Raw genomic sequence first — 21,576 nt, forward strand, 5'->3', positions numbered from 1 at the left:
GGAACAGGACTGTCGACCATAGTCGGAGAAAAGGAGGGGTGCGTCCCTCCCCCCCCCCCCCCCCCCCGGTGGCGCCGCCCCCGGATCCTTCCCCCAAATATTTGGAAAATATTCATCCTGATATTTCTTGGACATAATGCAACTCATCCCAATCTCAACTATGTTGCGATTTAGCTTGTCCAATGAAATAACGCAAGCCATAAAAACGGCACACGGAATATGCCTAACGAACATCTCGAGCAATAAGTCAAAGTTCGTAAATACACAGCAAGTGCAAAGGTCTCATCTTTGCTAGATAAAACTTGGAATTATACGAGTGGACTTCCTACCCTGCCCGCGACGTGACCCACAGGCCAGGCCTTACCTCGAGGAGGCCCCGGCACGGAGTGCTGCGATGGCCTGGTCTTCAGCACCTATACGGGGATTGTCCTGCACTGGCCGGTCAACCCTTTCACGCATGCGCACAATCCGGCTGGTGTGCCAGGCAACGGGTGCAATGATTACAACTCAAGGGCCTCTGCTTTCTCGCCGACGCAGTCAACGGCTCCACGACAGAAATTCCGACGCAATTTCTGCTAAAGTCTTAAGCCGCGCCCAACCGGGGTTTGAGACAGCTGCGCCCGGCCGAGGGTCTGAGACAACCGCGCCTGGCCGGAGAAGTGTACTTCTCCCCGGGGTCTCCAAGCCCCAGAGATAAGACAGAGGAATGTCGCCGGGTCACACCACCATGTCAACAACACCTCATACCACGCGGCGATCACTCACATCTCGCGGACTGCCTTTCTCCAGTGAACTGATCAGGACAGACCCAAACGCGAATTCCGGGACGCATAGTACAAAGCGCATTGAAGCCTGGCTTCCCCAACATTTATCTACCGGCCATGCATATGGCTCTCCTTCGCCAGCAACCATGATATCAAATTATGCACCAGTGAGTTCGTCTGCGTGTCAGCAGAAGCGAGTAACATTCAAAACTGGATCCACATAGAGCAAGCGCGTTTCCCCCTGAAAAGGGAGGGCATATGTCAGACCGCCTGACCCGGTGATGTCTCTCGGCCAGCTGAAGATGTCGGCGTTCGAACCGCCGTGACCAGCAGCCGGTCCAAGGGCACCGGCTCTATCAACAGCCGTTGCGTCAGCAGAATCAGGTGCATTAGCATCCCGCCACCGTGGGGAATAGCTCGCTAGACGCCCCCGCCCCTAGCACGGCCGGTAGCAAGTCCGAGGTTGGGCTGACAGTTGCGGACACGGCAGCGCCCCGTCGGACCAGCGAGTGGCGCAGGCGGCGAGGAGACGGGCTTCAACGACGTCGAGCCTCACAAACATTGCCTTTTACAACACATAACTTGCCAGACAGTCAGGCCACCAGAACGTGAAATATTACCATCTTGTACTATTTGCATTACGCTACAATATGAGCTGAAGATGTCATGCAAGCATCACGAAGTGGCACGCACTTCCTGTTGAACGCATATAGGTTGAGATCAAAGCTCAGCATAATTCTGCAGTATGAAGAGCACATACAACAGCGTAGAGAAAGGCACAGAATTAGTTCAGCAAATGACACAACCGATCTTACGTGTCACTGGAGAACGATATTTAAACCAGACATAATCCCTTTAAATATTCGGCAGACAGCTGATGGCACTCAAAGCGAGCTTGGAACGGTCCATACCGTCACGACAGACACTTGACAGATTGTTCTCGGCGGCGACACAGACAAGTGGTGACAGCATTCACAGTAGACATGCATAGCATTCTAAAGGCCACTTGACTGTCGAAACCGAGAGGATCGACGGCTGAGCCGCACTCACAAATGATACCCACCATCGCGACACAGCCTGAGCAAGCGCTGTTCGATCCAATAGGCCCGTCGTCTCATGCCGGTCTGCACCCGCAGTGGGCTCATCGGTCTCGGCCACCGCCCTGAGGACGATCCCGCGAAAGAGCCACTATGGCCACACTGTCGGACTTCGTCTCGGCGAGCAGACTGCGGCAGGCGGCGGCCATTGTGACACCGTAACGCGCCTGGAATGGCACCGGCGCTGGTAGCACATGCTCCTGGGCTGATGGCGAACGCACCTTTAGAGTGTATGAGTCCAGCTCGGGCAGCGATGCCTGGTACGCTTACACCTGTCAGCGGCCAAGGGGATGAGTCAGACGGAACATTCGGGGGCAGCCAGGGACACTGGTCACGGCGTCCTAGCTGGGGCAGCCAGAGACGCACATGAAAAAGCACAAAAACTTCCAAAAATACCAGCAAGATGATGCAGCGTGAGCGTACCGGTACGGGCAGGAGCGGATATGTGTATGACAGCGTAAAAAGGCGGGAAAGGCGAAAAGAAAATGATGGCAAATGAGACGAGCTTAGTCGATTTAATTTATGAGACATCGGGGTACTGTTTGTAACGATGCATAATCAGATTCTTGCTGATACTACTCCGAGGCAAATATGGGACCGAGCGATGGCCAACATAGGTATATGCACCCCTCCTCCTCCCTTTACCAAATTTGGGGGCATGTGTTAATGCGGACGTAACAGCACGTTGAAAGTTGAAAACGGCATGCAGGTTCGCGTAAACGAGAAGATCAAGAACGTGCGTCATTCATCTTAACAGTTAAAGACGTGTAAGAAACTGCGGGTGCCGTAACACGGTTTTCAGCGAAAACGTTTGAGATGCTTCCCGCTGGTGAAATCTCGGGCACGCCTCCGCACAAGTGTCACGTGTTTCGCGGCCGTGGCGAGGGTGTTTCCCTACGGAGAGGGATCGCGGAACTGGCTGTGGGTGCCGCTTGTCCTGAGTGGCGCGGCACGGCACCGTTGGGAGTTGGGGTGCCTGTTCCCCGGTGACGGTCACGTTGGGAGTTGGGGTGCCTGTCCCCCGGTGGCGGTCACGTTGACTGTCGGCTACACCGGACCTGGAGCCGAGGCCCGGCAGCCGGGCGGCCGAGAATGCCACATCGGGTGCCCAACTGTTACAGTTGGGTCATGCGCTTGCGTGAAGGGGGAGGGGACCCAAGCCGAGCACGACGTGGATCGTGGCCTTTTGGGCACTTCGTGCCCTGGCTTTAACGGCGTATAAACTGTGTCTGTGAGTAATTGTGCTCAGTTTAGGAGGCGCGACCATTCCAGGTATGATCATGAACATTAGGTCACATGGCAGTATGATACATTCAGGGTTCATTTTCCGTGATTTAGCTTGGAGCCCGGGCGATCCACCCGAACCGGTGATCAAGTCCTCGGTTAAAAGGCATAAGGGCCCAAAGGCTGGCTGTAAGTCATATACAGAAACGCGACCAGTAGGGTCGTGGGTCGAAATATCACTCAGTTATCTTGTTGGACCGTTTGAGAACCTCTGAGACAAGGTGGGTGTCTAATTTATTTATCCATTTATTGCAGTGTATTTGGGCAATCACGAACCAGCCGTGGGATATTCCGGTCCATCGTTAGCAGATAATTGGGCCGCTAATAGGTCATGATGAAAATACAGCCATCCAAAAACAAACGTACCGAAAAACACCTGAATGCGCACCAGTCACGATTCCGCCGCCCAGACAGGTCATGACATCCTAAAATGTCCTACGGGATGTCTTTCCAGATGCTTTGGGAAAGAGACAAACGGGAGAAATTGAAGATTGTCTGGGGGCTCGTTATGCACTTTGGATACGCGAAAAGAAAAACGTCATTTTTCTATATCAGTATGCGAGCGAGATATACACAGTCCTGTCTCGTGGGTCGACCGTGCACTAAACCCACAGTACGGAGCGTGCAAGCTAGCAAGTCAGGCTCGCTCGAATGGAATATCTTGTGGTTGACTGAGGTGGTGTGATACCCGCCTAGATCTGCAGCGGAGAGACATCCAAGCCTCTGCTGTAGGTTTGACACGTGATCAATGTTTCACCGCCGAAAATGAGCTTCGCAGCAAAGTCAATTAATCTTGGACTTATCGAGCTGCGAGCCGCTGTCGTGTGCTTACATGCGATAACGGGCCTGTGATGTAACCAAGGCGTTCACCAGGGTGACTGGGACACTTACAGTCAGACTGTGCCTTAGAGGTGATAGACCAGCTTAGATACCGAAGCAGTGTTTGCTGACAAGCGAAACGTGCGAATTCCAAATCGATGCCGTGGGTGCGCAGTTTGTAGAGGAGTTTTAAGTGGTCTATGACATCGAAGCACCCGCCGAGATTAAGGCGACAGGGCAGTGATATTTCTCCCCGGTCATTTGCGGAAAAGGTGTGGTCGGAAATGGCGGTCAGTGCGATCTCCGTGGGGTGGCGGGGCGGCCATAGGTGGTAAAACGTGCCGACTTGGTAGATGGGGTCGGCAACGGAAACGTAAATCTTACGCGACACTTGATGCCAAAACAGTTTTCCTGAAAACGTTGGTGACGGCCACGACACAATAGTACGGCGCACATCGCCTTATCTAGTGTGAGACCACTATGCTAATGCATATCGTCACACAGTATCAGCAACCATTTCTGTAAAGACCATTTACCGTATTCTATGGCACCATGGTATCTTTTTAGGCTTCATCCCAACCCGGTAACAAAAATATCCCACAACTTTAGCTGCTCGCTCGACTCGGCAGCAGATCGGCGGCAAATCAGTGTATGTTTTGTGGCCGGGCTGGTCGGCCGTTTCGCGTTTTTTACCAGTCGACTCTCGGTGTCCCGAACTAGACGGTAGAAGGTATTGAAAAAGATCTAGATACGGTGAGTCATTTGACCGCATTCTTTAGTTTCACCCTCCCTCCCCATCCCTTCGCGAAATAGCGTAGGAGAGATATAGCTTGTATTAGGGGGAAATGCTGCGTGATTGGAATTCAAACACGTTCAGACTCTTTCCACAGCCCGGACGCGTCCCGTGCTTGTGTTGTTTGCTAATGCCGTAGCAGGCTTATCGGTGTCATAAACCGCAATGGTTTGCCCTGCTTACGGAACACCACATACAAGCGTTGACATGGCGTCTGTGGGCTTGCTCATGGTGCGAATGCTTGTTCCTGTTCTCCAACGTTTTCCCAATCCAGAAATGCTCTACACCTTGTTTTTGGGAAGGGAATGATGAATGTGTTGTGGTTACCCCGCGGTGAGTGGCTGGTTGTCCAGTCAGAGCACTGGAGGGCTCTCTCTGTCAAGATGCCCCTAAGACCATACCATGCAGTGCCAAACCTGGACAGAATTAGCCCGCTTTAGAGACGCATGGCTGCCCGGCTGCCCATGGCTGCCCATGGCTGCCCATGGCTGCCCATGGCTGCCCATGGCTGCCCGTGGCTGCCCGTGGCTGCCCATGGCTGCCCATGGCTGCCCGAGCTGTCGACAGTACCAGACCTTACGCTATTTGTTACTTTGTGCGGGTTTTCATGGAGAGATCACAGTTTAGCTTCGCTCGTCCACGACCGTGACGAAGCTTGGCCGCCCACAGGTATGTCGCTTGTTCCGCTCAGCTCGAGCTTGGTGGTTCCGGTCGGGTCGAGCTTGGTTGTTCCGGTCGGGTCAAGCTCAGTTGTTCCGGTCGGGTCGAGCTCGGTCGTTCCGCTCGGCTCGAGCTTGGTTGCTCCGGTCGGCTCGAGTCTGGTTGTTCCGGTTAGGTCGAGCTCGGTTGTTCCGGTCGGGTCGAGCTCGGTTGTTCCGGTCGGGTCGAGCTCGGTTGTTCCGCTCGGCTCGAGTTTGGTTGTTCCGGTTGGGTCGAGCTGGGTTGTTCCGGTCGGGTCGAGCTTGGTTGTTCCGGTCGGGTCGAGCTCGGTTGTTCCGCTCGGGTCGAGCTGGGTTTTTCCGCTCGGGTCGAGCTGGGTTGTTCCGCTCGGGTCGAGCTGGGTTGTTCCGGTCGGGTCGAGCTTGGTTGTTCCGGTCGGGTCGAGCTCGGTTGTTCCGGTCAGGTCGAGTTAGGTTGTTCTGCTCGGGTCGAGCTTGGTTGTTCCGCTTGAGTCGAGCTCGTTTGTTCCTTGCGGGTCGAGCTTGTTTGTTCCCCGGTCCAGCTGCCCGCAGACCAAGCTCTCTGCGGTTGAACTATCCTCGGCCTGTGCCTGTGAGGGTCTGTTGTGATCGCCCCGCCCAGGGACCTGCACATATTTGCTGGTGTATATCGCAGCGCGAGACGCTGCCTCAGAGGCGATTCGTTCTGTCCACCCCCCGACAAGGGATGGGGATGGACGAAAATTTGATCAATGAGCCCGTGCAACCTGAGATGTCGCACAATTTGGAGGATGGAGGGCCACGGAATTCATCTTCAAGCATCTTCGACACGTTGGATTTTTTACACCATCTTTTTACATAGTGCAATCACATCTCCGACCACCAAGAGCTTCTCGGCCGGTTAAGGAATCCTAGACACCCCTGGGAACCTCGCAAAAACTTATTCATCGTTATTGCTCTTCAATTTCTCAAGAAAGTTTACGCACCCGTGATGCGTAACTTAGGCACCGTTCGGACGCTTGGAAGAGCCCCAGTTTCTCAAGTGGAAGGGCAACCGCCCCTTTTATCCCCTCCCCTGCCTGGCTACGCCCTGCGTCAGATCCCCCATTTTCGTTTGATCCCGAAATCGATTCGATTTGATTTCAACAGCCAGGCGTACGAACATGCGTGCTCGACGCGGGCCATGCGCCACGCTTCCATGCAGGCGGAGCTTGAAATCGTAAAATCCTCCCCTTTGAAAAAGTCTTAATGAGGTTATCTTTTTATATCTTGATTCAGCTTAAAATGTGACGTGAAAAGCGTTCAAAGACGTCCTGCAAACTTTTTGTTTTTAAAGCAGGCCAATGCAAGAATAAAAACTTCAAGGAAGTTTTCAGATCTGGGAGCTTTCAGTTGCGACAATTCTACCGCGTGCTAATGTCATGTCGTCATCGTTAGGGCGAAAGCCCAGCATCAACAGCTATTGCGCTGCCGTCGTTCTGTTGTGGGATAACTGCGTGCCGTTTGCGTTTATTACTGTCTCAGAACTGTAAACCAGTCACTCACAGACCAAAAAGTTTGTGACAGGCTTCCATTTCGTCGGAAGTGTTTGACTACGGAATCTTACTCATGTAGGATTTTTCCCACGAAGCGCGAGAAGATTCCTGTAGTGTTTATTCCTTGTTCATTGAAACGAGACAATCATTATGGTTTAGCTTCATCTTGCTGGTTGGTTGCAATAGACTTAATAAACAGTTCACTGGGTGCCATAACTGGTGACCTGTGCTGAGAGGGAGATGTCTCGTCATGAAGGCAAGCATTATTATTTTGCTTTATTGTAAGGCTTCTTTGTCTTTGGGTAGCCATCTGATCAGTCAACTTTATGAAGGCTTTGAATCCTTGATATGGAGATTTTGAGCTGGGATTTATGGTTCTGTCAGGATGCCATTTTCATAAAATAGGCTTGTCACCACCTAACAGTCATCAGTGGGTCCTTACGCTGTTCTGTGGTTGCTTGGGTGGGACAAGAAGAGAGGCAACTGCATAGTTCTGTTGTGCTGACATTGTGCTAATAGCATGGTGCCTATGGTTAGAAATGACGATCATTTGTTATTGTCACATCAGGGCATCTAGGCACATCCTGTGAGTGTTGCCCTCTCTCCCCCATTCCTCACATGTTCCCAAGGTACTTATTCAAAGTTTTGCATCACTGGAACTCTAAAGCTGATCATGACAGAGTCTGCATCATTTTTGAAAGGTATTAAGGCCTTGAATTTGGATTTAGCTAACCTAAGCCTTCAAAATCTATCCTAATTTTGCATAGCAATTGGCTAGATACATAAACCTTGAACTGGCCAACAGGCTATTTATGCATAATGGAAGCCCATGGAAGTAAATGAGCTGAATGCACTAAATACAAGCCTATTTTGCTCTTGATATAATATAGTAGTGTATAGATTAAGGCAATTTTAACAAGGTCCATTGTGTATACTAAGCATGAACATTGTATAAAAATAGAAGTGCATTTTTCTCCCCATTATGGGTAGATGCTTACATGTACAGTTCTTGACCAGTTGTATAGCTGGCTGTTAGGCATGTTTGTCATTATGATGTGTCAGAAATGGTGTTATATGATACTAAAAGGAGAACTAAGGAGAAGCAAACAAGATAAAATAGATATAAAACTTATGTTGTTCTTGTGTAGAAAATTATAAATACCATTGCAGTGGAGGTGTATTTAGGGAAAATGTCTCACAACAATTCAATGAGCTGTTCAGTTCAAACACAAAGTTATCTATTCCATGGATTCATGATCTTGGATATACCTTAATTCTGATTTTCCAACCTCTTAGCCTTATGGACTCAATACACTTGCCACATAACTGTGACCTTTTACTGCTCCACTGCAGGTTGTGTGATTTTGAGCTCTTTGACTTTTGATGGAGGCGGCAGGCACCATATGGTTATCGCTCTCCTTAATGCAGCACTACATCCACACACATTACAAATGCACTCAAGTACAAACAAAATTATACTGTGTACATCAAGTGCAGCAGATGGCCTGTGATACTCTGGTTCACTTGATTGCTGTATAAGTTGTGCTTTGGGCACCAATGTACATTATAAGGGAGGAAATGCTGTGAGCTTAGGATTCAAATGTATTACCATCTATTGCATGTTTTGGAAAGCTTTTAATGCCTCAATTCTGACAAGCTATTTTTATTTGACAATGGAGCAGTTCTGTGTGATAAGAAATAGGTTACCGGGTCATGGTTTTTATCTTTTTTTGTAATGTTGTAATGCTTGTGTCAGTTCTTTTTAAGAAACAGTATTTAATATATACATGTATATACATATACACATACAAAGCTGCAATATTTCAGAATTGTGATGTTAAGGCATAGAGATCATTGACATAAAAGTTGTGGGTGCATTTCCTGTTTTTTTTTAGAATAGGCTGCATATATTGACCAGTCTGGTACTCTGCTATGAGGAAATGGAGGAACAGTCTGCAGTTGCAACATTTACATGACCTCCCCTATGTTCAGCCTAAATTTCCTGATCAGGTGGTTTAGTAATCACCTGATACACATGCCCACAGAACAGTGTGATGCAATGTGAATTCATTCAAATGATATGTGCCAATGGATCAATTACACCAGTAAAGCAATGATACACTGGCTAGCATTGCCTTAGTGCATTCTTACCAAGGCCCCTTGCTCTTGCTATAAGTCCTTGTATGGCAGGGGTCTGGGTGGCTGTCACTCTTGGACTTCTTTAATCCATCAGCTTTCTAACTACCCTGGAATCCTCAAGCTGTTCCATGTCCCACAGAACAAGTTCTGTGACCAAAGTGCTGCCTTTCTCAGTTGCAGCATAGAACTTTGCCTCTGGAAGGTATCCCTCAGTAGTAGCTGTCTATCTCATAGCATCCTAGTCAGCACACCCACACCATCAGGATCTCACAGAGGATCCTGGCGTAGGTGTCCACTTGATGTTTCACACGCATACACTCACACACATCACTGTAAAACACCTGTATCCCAGTCAGCATACCCACATCTCCATCAGCATCTCAGAGAGGACCCTGATGTAGGTATCCACTCAATATGTCACACACACATACACTCACACACACACATCATTGTATAACATCTTTATATTGGACTACATAAAAACAGTTTGAAAAAGGCACAGTTTGTTTGCAGCATGGCCTCATTGCCAGGGGAGTCTCTAAATATTTAGTTTCCAATGTGTGTTTTGATGTGACAGGAGGTCAGGAGGTAAGCAAATTCTGATTGGTGGTCTGTATTAGTGGAGGAAGTGGCTGGATATGATAATCTACTCACAGATTCAACATTTATTGGAAACTTGGCTGCATTCTTGTGTGCATTATGTCTGGTATAATGCAGGATGATTATGTTGTGAAAAGAAGCCTAAGCTAGAAAGATTCCAACCATATAAACTAAGTTGTTGTTAACATTGACATGCTTGTGGCCATTGTCATTATAAATAAACCCCATGCCTGATATTTTTGAAGTCCTAGTTTGGTGCTACATGCCATCAGAAAGATGTCATGGCCCTTACCAAATAATATACAAACAAAACGGTGTTCTGGACGATGCTCACTTTATGTTAAGATGATAGCAGCCGAATCGGCGCTGTTTGCGTCGCAGAAGAACGTCAAGTACCGCGTGACTTATGCCCGGTATCACCTAGCCCTGAGAAGCACTCCTCGACCCATGATGCCCGCCAAAGTCAGCTTTCAGGCACCTGACTACTGCCATTGTCCCCCTCATACCGCGCCCACTTCCGACTCCAAAGAGCCCTGACCCCATTCCACCAAAACAGTTCGGCGATCGTCCGACCGAACCCGCTGGCTACTCCGTTCACTACCCGCCAGGCCTCGTCGCACTGTCCGCGAAGAGCTTAACTCAACCGAAGTCTGGCCCAAGCCGTAGCCTTGTCGAAGTTCGGCCTGTTGGCCGTCGTCTTGAGCGCTGCGTGACCCCTCCCGCGCCCCTTCGACGGCAGGAGTGAGCTGCGACGCCTGCCTGCGGAGCAACTTCCGCGGCCGCCGCTACAAGTGCCTGATCTGCTATGACTACGACCTGTGCGCCGGCTGTCACGACGCTGGCTCGGCCACCACACGCCACGCGGCCGACCACCCCATGCAGTGCATCCTCACCAGGGCCGACGCCGGTGGGTGGAGGACGTGGGAGCGGGCGGCGGCGGGCCGGCGCCGAAGCGCGGAGCGGAGTGCTCGCACGCTGCTGCAGCTGGTGAACGCGGGGGTTGTTCGGCTATCTTAGAAAATGCTCCTTGTGTCAGAGCTGGCGGTAGTGAGTGCCTGTTGCTACCGAGGTGATCCCCTGGCAAAACTCACGGTGGTGAGTGCATGTTGTTACGAAGGTGACCCTGCTGAGTAACCCTTGTACGAGAGTGAACGTCGATGGATGCCGTTTGTTACGGAGGGAACACCATTGAGTGTCTTTTATCTCAAAGCTGACATCGGCGAATGCTCCTTGTTGCCGACGTGGTGCCGATGAGTGCACCCTGCATGAGAGATGATGCTGGCGCGAGGTTTATGTGTCATGTTGGAAGGCACTGAGTGCTTTTGGGACGGAACTGACGCTTGCCAGTGATCACCGTTGAAGCACACCTGTTCCAGAGTAGACGCTGGGTAGCAATGGTTGACGTAACCTCAAAGTAGTGAATTGATGGCTTCATAGAACTGGCTGGGCTTTCCATGCTGCGATGAGGCTCTGGCTTTCTTCTCGTGACCAGCCCCCCCCCCCCCCCCCGCCCCCCAATAACAACATCCAGCCCGTCGAGAGTCGTGAGTGACGGTGTAATGGAGTGGGCTGTGCCACACCACCGCACAAGTCCAGCCGGCCGCCCACGTGACTCGACCGGGCAGGTCAGCGGCAGCGTTGCTCTCGCATTGGCACGCGTTATGCGGCGGCGAGTCGGCCAGCGACTGCCGGCCGCCCGCCACGTCGTCGTCGCTCCCAGCCCCGCGTAACCGGCCCCGACGACACCTACGTTGCAGAGGTACTGTACGGTGGCGAGGCGCTTCCGCTGGAGCAACCGCGCTCCTTCGTCTGTCCGCACTGCGGCCGCATGGGCTTCACCGAGCTGACGCTGGCCGACCACGTGACCGCCCAGCACGCCGACACGGCCACGCAAGTGGTGAGTCACGTGGGACGGCGTCGGGGGACTGCCGGCGTGGAGAGAGGAGGAGGGGAGGGGCTGCGATGCCGCGACGGCGTGGTAATACAGCGCCGTTTCGGTCCCGTGGACAGGAGTGGAGCGCTAATGACCTACGAGAAATGTCACAGTTGTGCCAAAGCCGCAGTCGCTGAGGGATTTCAGTGTCACAGGTGGAGCGAAACGACTGGTGATTCACGCCAGTAGCTCGGCTACTCTGACGTCACGGACGCTCTGACGTCACATCCGTGCCGAGATTTCAGTGTCACGGATCCGGGGCACGAGTTCAGGAGCTCCTCATACCGCGGCCGCGCAACGTGTAGTCCCGCCAATCTGGCATTGTTACTGTTGTTGCGACAATGGCGAGTCACAGCAGGCAGGGGCGCAGCCAGGGTTTTTCTAAGCGGGGTGGCCGAGCTCTGTGAGAATTCATCACGCCGATTTTACCATTACCGCCGAGGGCCGCCTTCGTTGCTAGACAAATGCGTGCCTGAGGGGGAGTCAGGGCCCCTCCCCCTATGCCCCCTAGACTACGTCACTAGCATGAAGTGTGGTGGGGCCGGGTATATGACGTCATACTGTTCTCGGCGCGCACTGGGGCCTGCTGAGACGCCGAGCGGCTGGCGTTCTGGCACGGCAGCCGGCTGGGCTGATATTGGCCGGGCGTTGTTTGGCTAGGAGGGCATGCCAGTAACCACCACGTCATTCTACCGATTGCATGTTGCAGGTCAAAGTCGGCCAGTGCTGTTGCTATTTCTAGAAACTTTGTTGGGGTACTGCGTCGATATCGTGACGGCTGGCGTTGTTTATGCCCGTGCTAATGCGGCCCGCCTGCCGTGGTTGATGCTAACAAACTCACTCCATGTGTTGGGTATATGCCTGGACCATCTTGCATGCACCTCAGTGGTGGTGTAAGTCGTAAGCGCGATCCTGTCTGGTCCATTTTATGCGGATCTCCTCCGTCCGCAAACACTCTGCATTCCCTGGCTTGCGGCGCGCGGAAACGTGTGACCGGCTCCGCCTGTGCTGCCACGCTCTCGGATCGTGCGGATTGCAATCTTTGGACGTGACCCCGACGTACCCACAGTGTGTCAGGTCTCCTCCATGGTCCGCAGGTGTGACCCTGATGTACCCACAGTATCACGCCCCCTCCCCATGTGCCACCGGTGTGACCCTGACGTGCCCACAGTGTGTCACATCTCCCCCATGCTCCGTTTGTGTGACCCTGACGTGCCTACGGAGTGTCACGTCTCCCCATGTTTCGCAGGTGTGTCCAGTCTGCGCATCGGTGCCCAGTGGTGAGCCGAACCACGTGACCGAAGACCTGCCGACACACCTAAGCGTTGACCACCAACGCGGCGGCGGCGTCGGCGGCGGCGGTGGCGGCGGTGGTGGCAGCGGCGGCGTGCCGGCCCGAGACCTCATCTCGTTCGGTGACGAGCAGGTGTCGGCCGGCCGGCAGCCGGCGCGCCGCGTTCCCCACCCGGGCCAGACGGGCGGCGCGCCGCGCATCCGCCGCTTCAACACACATTTCAGGTGCGCCCGCAGCCGGAGGGGTCAGGCGGTCACTGCCTTATGCAGCCCGCGGGTAGGCCCGTTGAACTGGAGCGTGGTCTGCACACAAACTGTGTGTCTAGCTTTGTGTGTGCCAGCAGGTTTGCTATTGGCTGTTTGTTTATCCAATTCTCTAATTTCTGAACGTACCTCTGTTCGCACGCGTTTTTGTAGCCAGACGCAGAGCACAGACGTGTTCACGGATTGCTGTGAGACTTGCACGTGCAATGTTACGTCACAGGTGGCGGCACTGCAAGTACCAGCGGCGTCGCCTTTTCACGAGCGAAGCGAGCACTAACCGCTGGTGTTTATCTAGTAGTGGCCACATGTGGGATGTGACGACTCCACGCCAGTGTTCCCAAGCCATGGTCATACGTTATCGCATGAGCCTGTTAACGTCAACTTCAGCTGACGGGTCACGAAGGCAGGCTGGAATGATGGGGCAGCTCTGGGCTGAAAGCGCACCTGGCATGGTTGTAATAGTTCGCATTTTTCGCTCTCGTGCCGAGCGGATTAAGAGGCTGTTCTGGAGGCGTGCCAGCCCAACCAAGTCGTCCTGGAGGCATACGTCTGCCGGTAATACCGGGCCACGTTGCCGGTCGTTGCTCGTGCGCCGGCCCGTGCTGATGCTCCGCTCGTTTGTGGCGGGCCGTCGTGACTGATGGCGGCGGCGTCGCCTGGCAGGGAGTCCATGGACCCGATCACGGAGCTGCTGTCGCAGCTGTCGGGGGTGCGCCGCGCCGCCACGTCGCTCTCGGGCGCGCCCAGCGCCGGCACCATCGGCTCGGGTACCGCCTCCAGACTGCAGCAGCTGCAGGTACGGACGAGTCGGGCGCCGCGGCGGCCGCTGGCGGTGTCGGGCCTGACCAGGTGTGGGCGCAATGGGATGTGGAATCGGTGTGAGTGGGAAGCGTTTCTCAGGGTGGGCGCCGTTTCATGGGATTGGGAGAATAGCGCCAGCCGGCGTGAACTATACCGAAAAAGCAAATAACGTAGTAAATACTGTGATACACATGCGAATATATATATATATATATATATATATATATATATATATATATATATATATACATACATAAAAGGAGTTATTTGTGAAACGATGTTGTAGAGCACACATTGGTCATAATTACAGTATTCGGCGTTTCAAGCCTTAGTTATGATCGCAAGGATCGCAAGTGGAAGGTTCAGAAACGTTAAGCAAAAAACAAATGAACGAAAAAACGGGCACTTAAATCCAGAAAATGCTCCGAACTTTTGCAGACACCGTCATCAAAAAGATTGCTCAAAGCAGCTGATAAAGCCAGATATGATGACCGTGGCGTGCTGGACGTCGGACAGAGGTGACGAATGTGCTGCGGTTCTAAGAACTCTCGAGGTCCGCGCTTTCCTAAGCTGTTGCTAAAAAATATGAATATTTTAGGCATAGGTTGCAGGCAATGTTATATGCTACATTTTTTTCGCGTGCGTTTTTCTTTCAGTCTATTACCTCATTTATGACAACTCTTACTCCCAGCTGGACACGTTGGGATCGCTAGCGCTGGTGTTAACATTGACTTTAAATTGGGACCTTAAGCTCACGCTACCAAGGCCGTGCAAGACACCGGATGGTACGGTGGCATTGGCCTATTTCCACAGCTCGCTATCTATAAAAGGGAGCGTCACATATCCATAGTTTGTCTTGTTTGGCTAGCAATTCTGTAGTTCTTCGCTAGTATGATGTAGTTAAACGGAGAGCGTGCGGCACAAGCATAAGACCTCGCTCGTTGTTCCTGCTATTCATTACCATGGAAAAGAAGGGACAGTTGGACCGCGATCACATGGTCGTTGATCAGACGGTACGCGCAGCGCTGTCCTCATTTGAGATATACAAACCGTATTCATAGCAGCCATGAGTGCCGCATTGTAACGTAGCATGACCGGGCGTCCACGGGTTTTAAGTAGAGTTCTGTGAAATAGCTTTCATCTTGCCGCACCACTAAAGGGCGTCGATGAATAGAATCGACACGTTTTGCGCGGTGTGATCCAGAGTGAAAGAAACGCTGAGATTGTGTTGATATTTGAAAAGATCTAGCAGTGAGCTCATGCCATGGGTCCAGTCAGCAGTAATAGCCACCACGAACTGTGGAGGCCAGTTCTCGGCCACGTTGAACATATAGAGTCGTTTAACCAGTACCGTCTGGTATGTTGGAGGTCGATGAGTCAGGATAAGGCGTCTGAACTCATGCTGCAAAACCAGGGGCTGAATGCCTTCCGTGCTGATAGCGCGTAAGAAAGTTGTTGGCGTGCATGATACTTCCAACAACTTCCTGCGATTTTAACGCTTTCCTGGCGGCAATAAAGGGAGCGTCCCACCTTTCGAGAATATTTAAAGCATTCCGTAGTGCCACTGCTGTATCATCAAAATATAATAAGGATCTACATTTTAATGATTTTGTAGTCAAAATTACGCTGCCAACGCTTTGCAACGACGCTACACTTCTTCCTTTCGTGGTAGCTCCGGAGCGTACCCCCTGTCCGAGACAACTGCAGTTGTCACGACCGCCGCCGTCACGACATCCCACATCGTCATGGCGACGGCAGTATTTGCTGTGGGCCGTTGTCGGCTGTTACGGGTTAGAGGTATCGCTGTTGAGCTGTTTTAACCCGCGCACTGCGGGCCTGCGGGCTTAAAAATGGCACATCTACGGGTATGGATATGGTACGGTATATGGATAACGTCAGTACCAATCAACGTTCGTGATTGGCACGACGGGGGGCAAGGGCCAGCTACCAGGAAGTGCATCGTTTGACTCTGGTTTCCAAAGCCGAAGTGCGCCTCGAAAAAAGCCGGGGGGGGGGGGGGGGTAAACACCATAGGGGAGAAATTAAAGTCGTAGTATAACGTTTCGTTCAATGCGCTGGACAATAGCCTCATGTTTGCATATTTTTTTCATCACGGAGTGATCCAAGCTTCCCTAGCATGCATTACAAAAGCATTTCGGCAGATAAATGTGTTGCGAGCATAACATAAGATGCACAGAAAAAGCAAGGCAACTTAAATGCATCGCTTTCATAGTGGTGAGCAGGGAATCCAGTGAGATTTCTCCTGCGGGAGCGGCTACTTCGAATTGACATTATCAGCGATTCAGAAGTGTTTCGAGGAAACTGGTTGTTTTGATCAAATCAAAGGCATCTGGTCAAGCAATAAAAAAGTGCAAAAAGGTAGCGTGTTTCCCTTAAGTCAAACAAATGCAGACTCGACAATGTATTGATTTCTGCCCTTCCCGTCACAGCGTGTCGGCACGTGGCCCGCTGCTTGCCGGTGTCCTCATGCTCGATGATTTGTTTGCGTATTTCCCATGGGTGTATCAGGTCGTGGCTGACATGCATTCGGCAGTAATAGTTATTTAACACGAGCTGGGGGAGGAGGAGGCAGCGCCTGCCCATAATGAACGCCGGCATCACTCTTTCGTATGGCATTGGAAGTAACGGTAGAATGATCATCCCGTAACGTGCTCTCTCGCATTCCCGCCCCAGAACTTTTTCTAACCGTCTTTTTTTAATCCTGGTCATGTGCCTTACATTACTGGCGGCGATGCCATCTATTGTGTGTTCGACATCCTTCCAGCCATTTTTAAGCTTACGTCCCCCACCCGCGCGGGTCTATGGCACTCTCACACCCTGCATCTGTCTCCCATCGGCCGGCGTCGGCCGCGCCCCTGTAGCCCGTGCGTCTCCAGGCTGCCCTCTTTGTACCCAGCCCTATGACTGCTCCCTGTGCGACAGGCGCAGGCGGTGAGACAGCGGAGCGAGCGGCCGCCACGCCGCCAGGCGGCGCCCGGCTCAGGCGCTCCGGCCGCAGGCGGCGGCGCCCCGCCGGCCGAGGCGGCCGCCACCGCCGCACCGCGCCGCCCGGCACCGTCCGCCGCCCAACAGAACGGCGACGCCGACACCGGACGCTCGCAGTTCCTGCTGGCCAGGTCAGGCCGGCGGCGGTGGCGAGGGCGGGCAGGAGGGGCGGCCCGGCCCGCCGCGTGGTGGCACGCGGTTCGTCGGTAGTTGTTAGGAATGACGTCGTTTTTCGCTGTAATTATCACAAGTTGCTACGAGGACACGCCGGTATATAAACATGAACTGTCTTCGTGCCGGCGGGCCCGCCTTCAGCGACGTGGGTCGCAGATAGTTACCGGCCGCCGCCTTCGGTAACGCGTGACCAGTCGGTGGTGAGGCGCTCGCGGCTTCGTGCCGCGTCGCCAGGCGGCGTCCTGACAGGACGTCCGTGTGATGACGCGTTCTGCGCGCGGTCCGGCCGTCCGCGTCCGCCGCTGACGCCGTCTGCCGTTGCAGCGTGCTGGACGAGGACGAGATGACGCAAGGCGAGCGACAGCTGGGCAGAGCTGACCGGAGCGCGTTCGTGCAGGTTAGACCGGCGGCCGAGGACGGGGGGAGGGGGCCGACCCGGGGCGGAAGACTGTGAAGCCGAGGGGGCTTTGTTGCGTTCTTAGCAGGTGTCAGGTGGGGCGATCCGTGCAATGCAGGGGATCTGGTCGGGAACAGGCAAGGTTTGTCGTTAAAGTTGCTGAAACTTATGGAGAACATTAATTGTGTGGATGCTTTGAAACTAATGCTTGTTATATCGGAGCGCGTTCTGGAAATCATCAGTTCGTGCGCATGTATCAATGTTTGGCTAGTGACATTGTGGCACTGATGAGTTATGATTGGAGCCGACTGTCCGCCAGTGGGGTCGGCCGCCAGTCTGTCCAGTTTGGGCTCTCTTTTCTCCTCTGTCGATATGGTTGCCCTGCGACCGTCGTGGCGAGTATCGTCACGAACCGGGGGGCGAATCATACAACGGGGCAGGACAGGCTCGGGGAAGGCGCTGGCCTGACGTCGGAAAGAATCTGGTGTCTCGTTATTTTGATCTGAGCCATTACATGGTCTACGCACTGCCCTGGAAATTCTCATGGAAAGTTATGTAACGTGAACCGGCATGTCATCGCGAACAAGCCGTTGGGAAGCATTTAATATCACTCACCAGAGCGTTTTGGAGAACGGTTCTTCATGCTTTACTTCATTAAATCAAAGAAACACAAATTAACAACTAAAACTTCTGCGCCGTCTTTCAGGAGATCGTGTTGTCGACACTGTCCGAGTCGGTGGAGGCCGTGTCGATAGCTGATCCGCCGCCGCGCGCGGCCGCCCCAGACCAGAAGACGAGCGGTCCAGCGGCGCGGTCGGCCGCTGCCAGCGGCGCCTCGGCGCGCGTCTCTCCGCCGGCCGCCAGTCCGGCCCAGCCGGTGACGGCGGCGGCGGCGGCGGCGACGGCGGCGGCGGCGCGGCCGGTGGCGGTGGCGCGCGCGCCGGCGGCGCGGCCGGGCCGCGGCGCCCCGCAGTTGCGCGCCGCCGGCCTGGCGGGCGTGGTGGCGCCGGCCGCCGGCCGGCTGGTCGGCATGCGCGGCCAGAGGAAGCCGCCCCGCCCGGCCGCCGTTGACGGTCGCCAGGCCGAGCCGTCCGCACACTAGGACGCTGCGCCAGGGCGGAGCCGGGAGAGGGGCACCGGGAGCGATCAGTCGCGCCGCGAAGCTGGGCCGTGTCGGCCCGGCGCTACTCTATCCGGCGCCGCGAGAGGTCGTCTTAATTGAGTGCGGGCGATGCGGCGCCCTCCGGCCCCTCACCGGCTTGACCGCGACTATCCGACCGAGATGCCGCGATGACGGATCGCGGCGGTGGCCGGGCGCTGCCGTCCACCGGGATGTGCGGGGAAGCGTTGCGGCCGAGTCGTCAGCGGGCGTGCGAGACCGAATCCCGTGCGTGGCTCGCTGGGAGATGTGTGGTCGGCGGATGGGTGGATGTGTCGAGGGGGCCGTCGCCGGCTCGCTGGCGTCGCGCGCCACTCGGCTGTTGTGCCTGCGTGTGCGTGGACGGGTGCGTGTGCGTGATCGTGTGCTTAGTAGAGGCGTTCCGCGCGGACCGCGCGCGCCCGCCTGCCCGCCGTGGCTTCCGGCGCGCGATCGGCGCGCCCTCATGTGATCCGACGCACAACTCTGCTTCGTCGGCCGTCCGCCAGGGCGTGCGGCGGCCGCGCCTCGGGGCGCTGCCGAATCTCGACGAACTCGCCGTGCCTTGCCGCGCCCCGGACACTGCCGGTCACCGGGCGCGGTGGCAGCGGCTGGCCCCGCGCGCGGGCCGCGGGGCCCATCCGCCTCTCTGCAGTCAGCGTGACTGCCGGCGAGGCTCGGCTGCTGCGGCCCGCTGCCGAAATGGTGTGACCCTTGCTCTAGCGGCTGTCTGGGGCGACGGGTGGGAAATGGCCGACGTGGTGGGAACTCCTAGTCCCTGTGATTGCTGTTGCTGGTGTGTGCCCTATGATGTGATACAGTTAATCAGTCGCGGGTGTTCTTTTCCCGCATAATGATGCTTCAAGGAAACACTAAATCAGCTATAGATCTGTATTACTGTGCTCTCCGAGGAATGATATAAATAAAATCGTTGCTGTAACTGCAGGTGCGTGGGACGACGTAACATATCGAACACATCGCCGACGGTTGGCAGCGCACTTGACACGGTTGGCAGTACAGACAAGGGCCCGCTCGTGGCCCGCTACACACATGACTAGATGCGAAGCTCACGCGCAGGGCGCGGCGACAATCGAGGCCTGCGCGGCCGCGGGCACCTGCGCCACAGGCGCGAAACAACACCGCCCCGGCGGCGGTAGGCGCGAAGGGTCCTCACAGAGTCAAGGGTACAAAACAGCATCGGGCGTGGCCGGCGGGAGTCCAGCGCTCGTCGCAGCGTCCAGGTCACTTCGCACGGTCCCGTCTCCCGCGTCTCGCACGGTTCGCCGAGCGTCCGATCACATCTCGCGCCATCCGCTGGCGCCCATCACACCACGTCCAGGTGGCGGAACTGGCGGTAGTCGTAGGGCGCCGGCGGCGGCACGTGCGTCCGCGAGAGACTGCCGCCGTCCACACACAGCTGGCCCGGCGGCATCAGCACTGTTCGCACGGCGCGGTCGCCGTCGGCAGCGTATCGCTGCGTCACGTAGTTGGGCCGCGCGCCGCCCGGCGGCAGGCTCGGCGCGTACTGTTTGTGTTTGTTGTCGCTAGGCGGCGGTAGCGTCTTGCGGCGCCGGTGCAGGCAGCAGATGGCGCCCAGCACGAAGCCGACGACGGCGACGGCCGGCAGCGCGATCAGCAACGCCTGCATTGAGTCCGGCGGCGCTGGAACCGACAGCGTCGTAGTCAGCGTGCCATAACGACGGCGGCAGGCGCCAGGGTCGATTGTGTGCGTTGCAATACTGCCATTGTATTGGCAGGATTGATGGGGATGTGGATGAGTAGGGTTTTCGCCACTGTCAAAAGCTGAGTGGGGAAAACAGCTTGAGCAAGTTTCTCATCCGTCCCTCTTATCCTCTTTCTTGCTTCACCATGCATCCTCGCTACACCCCGCCTGTCCGGGGGAGGTTGCATACATCAGCCACGTGTGGGCCGATAGCCCTGTGGGAGGGGGACCCCGACTGGGTACACAGCGCGCATGCGCGGGTTAAGGCATGGCGGGTGGCCCTCAGGCGCATGCAAGCCTGCACCACCGTTAACCCTTTCCCTTCATCCCATAGCACTGAAATAATCATTTCTGGCCGAAAGGGCTCTAATACAAAACCAAACCAAGCCAGTTTCTTCCCTTTCGAAGCCCATAGGAGTCGTGCTGAAATAACGCAAATGTGGAGCAGCGAGGAGAGTCCCATAAGGCATGGGTCATCACGGCAAAGATTAGGTCGCATAGGAGCATGACGTGGTTCAGAAACGAAGAGATCCACAGCATCCGCTTCTACTAAAGTGGCATCATTAGCTGCTTGAGATGTTTTTTTTCTGCTCGTTTTTTAAGGACAGTCTGTCCAGCTTGGCCCGCACTCCCTGGCCGCCTTACCGGGCGCCACGTGCAGGAACGCCTCCCGGCCGGCGAAGCCGTTGTCGTTGGCGGCCATGCAGACGTAGACGCCCTCCTGGCTGGGCACGACCGAGCGCAGCGTCAGCTTGGTGAAGTAGCTGTGGCCGTCTTGGACGGTGTGCGCGCCGGAGATGACTGCGTATCGCACGCCCTGGATTTCCACCAGGGTCTGGTTGAGCGCCGGTCCGGCGCTGGGCCCGATCTTGCGCACCCACTGTGGGAGGGACACGGCGATGTTACGTCGCGTGGCAGGTGAGACAGGTGCGGTTTTTGCGCGCCGAGGTGGGATCTATTCTCCAAATATTTACGGACTGGGTGGTTACGAGTTTGAAACATTCTCCCAAACAATGGTTGTTTGAGTATGGGCTTCTCAGCAAACAGTTGCCACCATCGATGGGTTTAAGACGCTCGCCAGCAACAGTCGCTTGAGCGTGTGCTTTGCCGTAGACAATGCCCGCATGTCTTTCCTATCTGGGTTTTCCTTATCCATT

The 21,576-nt window shown here is 54.7% G+C and overlaps 1 protein-coding gene and 1 long non-coding RNA gene across 2 annotated transcripts in view; one reads left to right on the forward strand and one right to left on the reverse strand.

The window, feature by feature from the left end:
• Nucleotides 1-17,073: 17,073 nt before the first annotated feature.
• On the forward strand, nucleotides 17,074-18,362 carry LOC119113193 (uncharacterized). The gene is made up of 3 exons (XR_005095848.1): nucleotides 17,074-17,118; nucleotides 17,486-17,558; nucleotides 18,265-18,362. It is a non-coding gene; the product is annotated as an uncharacterized LOC119113193 (long non-coding RNA).
• Nucleotides 18,363-18,605: 243 nt separating this feature from the next.
• LOC119111940 (fibroblast growth factor receptor-like 1) overlaps nucleotides 18,606-21,576 on the reverse strand; it is a 33,479-nt gene continuing 30,508 nt past the window's right edge. The window contains exons 7-8 of the mRNA XM_037235823.1: nucleotides 21,065-21,299; nucleotides 18,606-20,358 (exon numbers count right to left, since the gene is read on the reverse strand). Coding sequence (XP_037091718.1) covers nucleotides 20,021-20,358; nucleotides 21,065-21,299 — 573 coding nt within the window. The 3' untranslated portion in view covers nucleotides 18,606-20,020. The remainder of the gene's footprint in view (nucleotides 20,359-21,064; nucleotides 21,300-21,576) is intronic.

This window comes from Pollicipes pollicipes, unplaced genomic scaffold (genome assembly GCF_011947565.3).
Source record: "Pollicipes pollicipes isolate AB1234 unplaced genomic scaffold, Ppol_2.1 Scaffold_7261;HRSCAF=8764_pilon_pilon_pilon, whole genome shotgun sequence".
In the NCBI taxonomy this organism is placed as follows: Eukaryota; Metazoa; Arthropoda; class Thecostraca; order Pollicipedomorpha; family Pollicipedidae; genus Pollicipes; species Pollicipes pollicipes.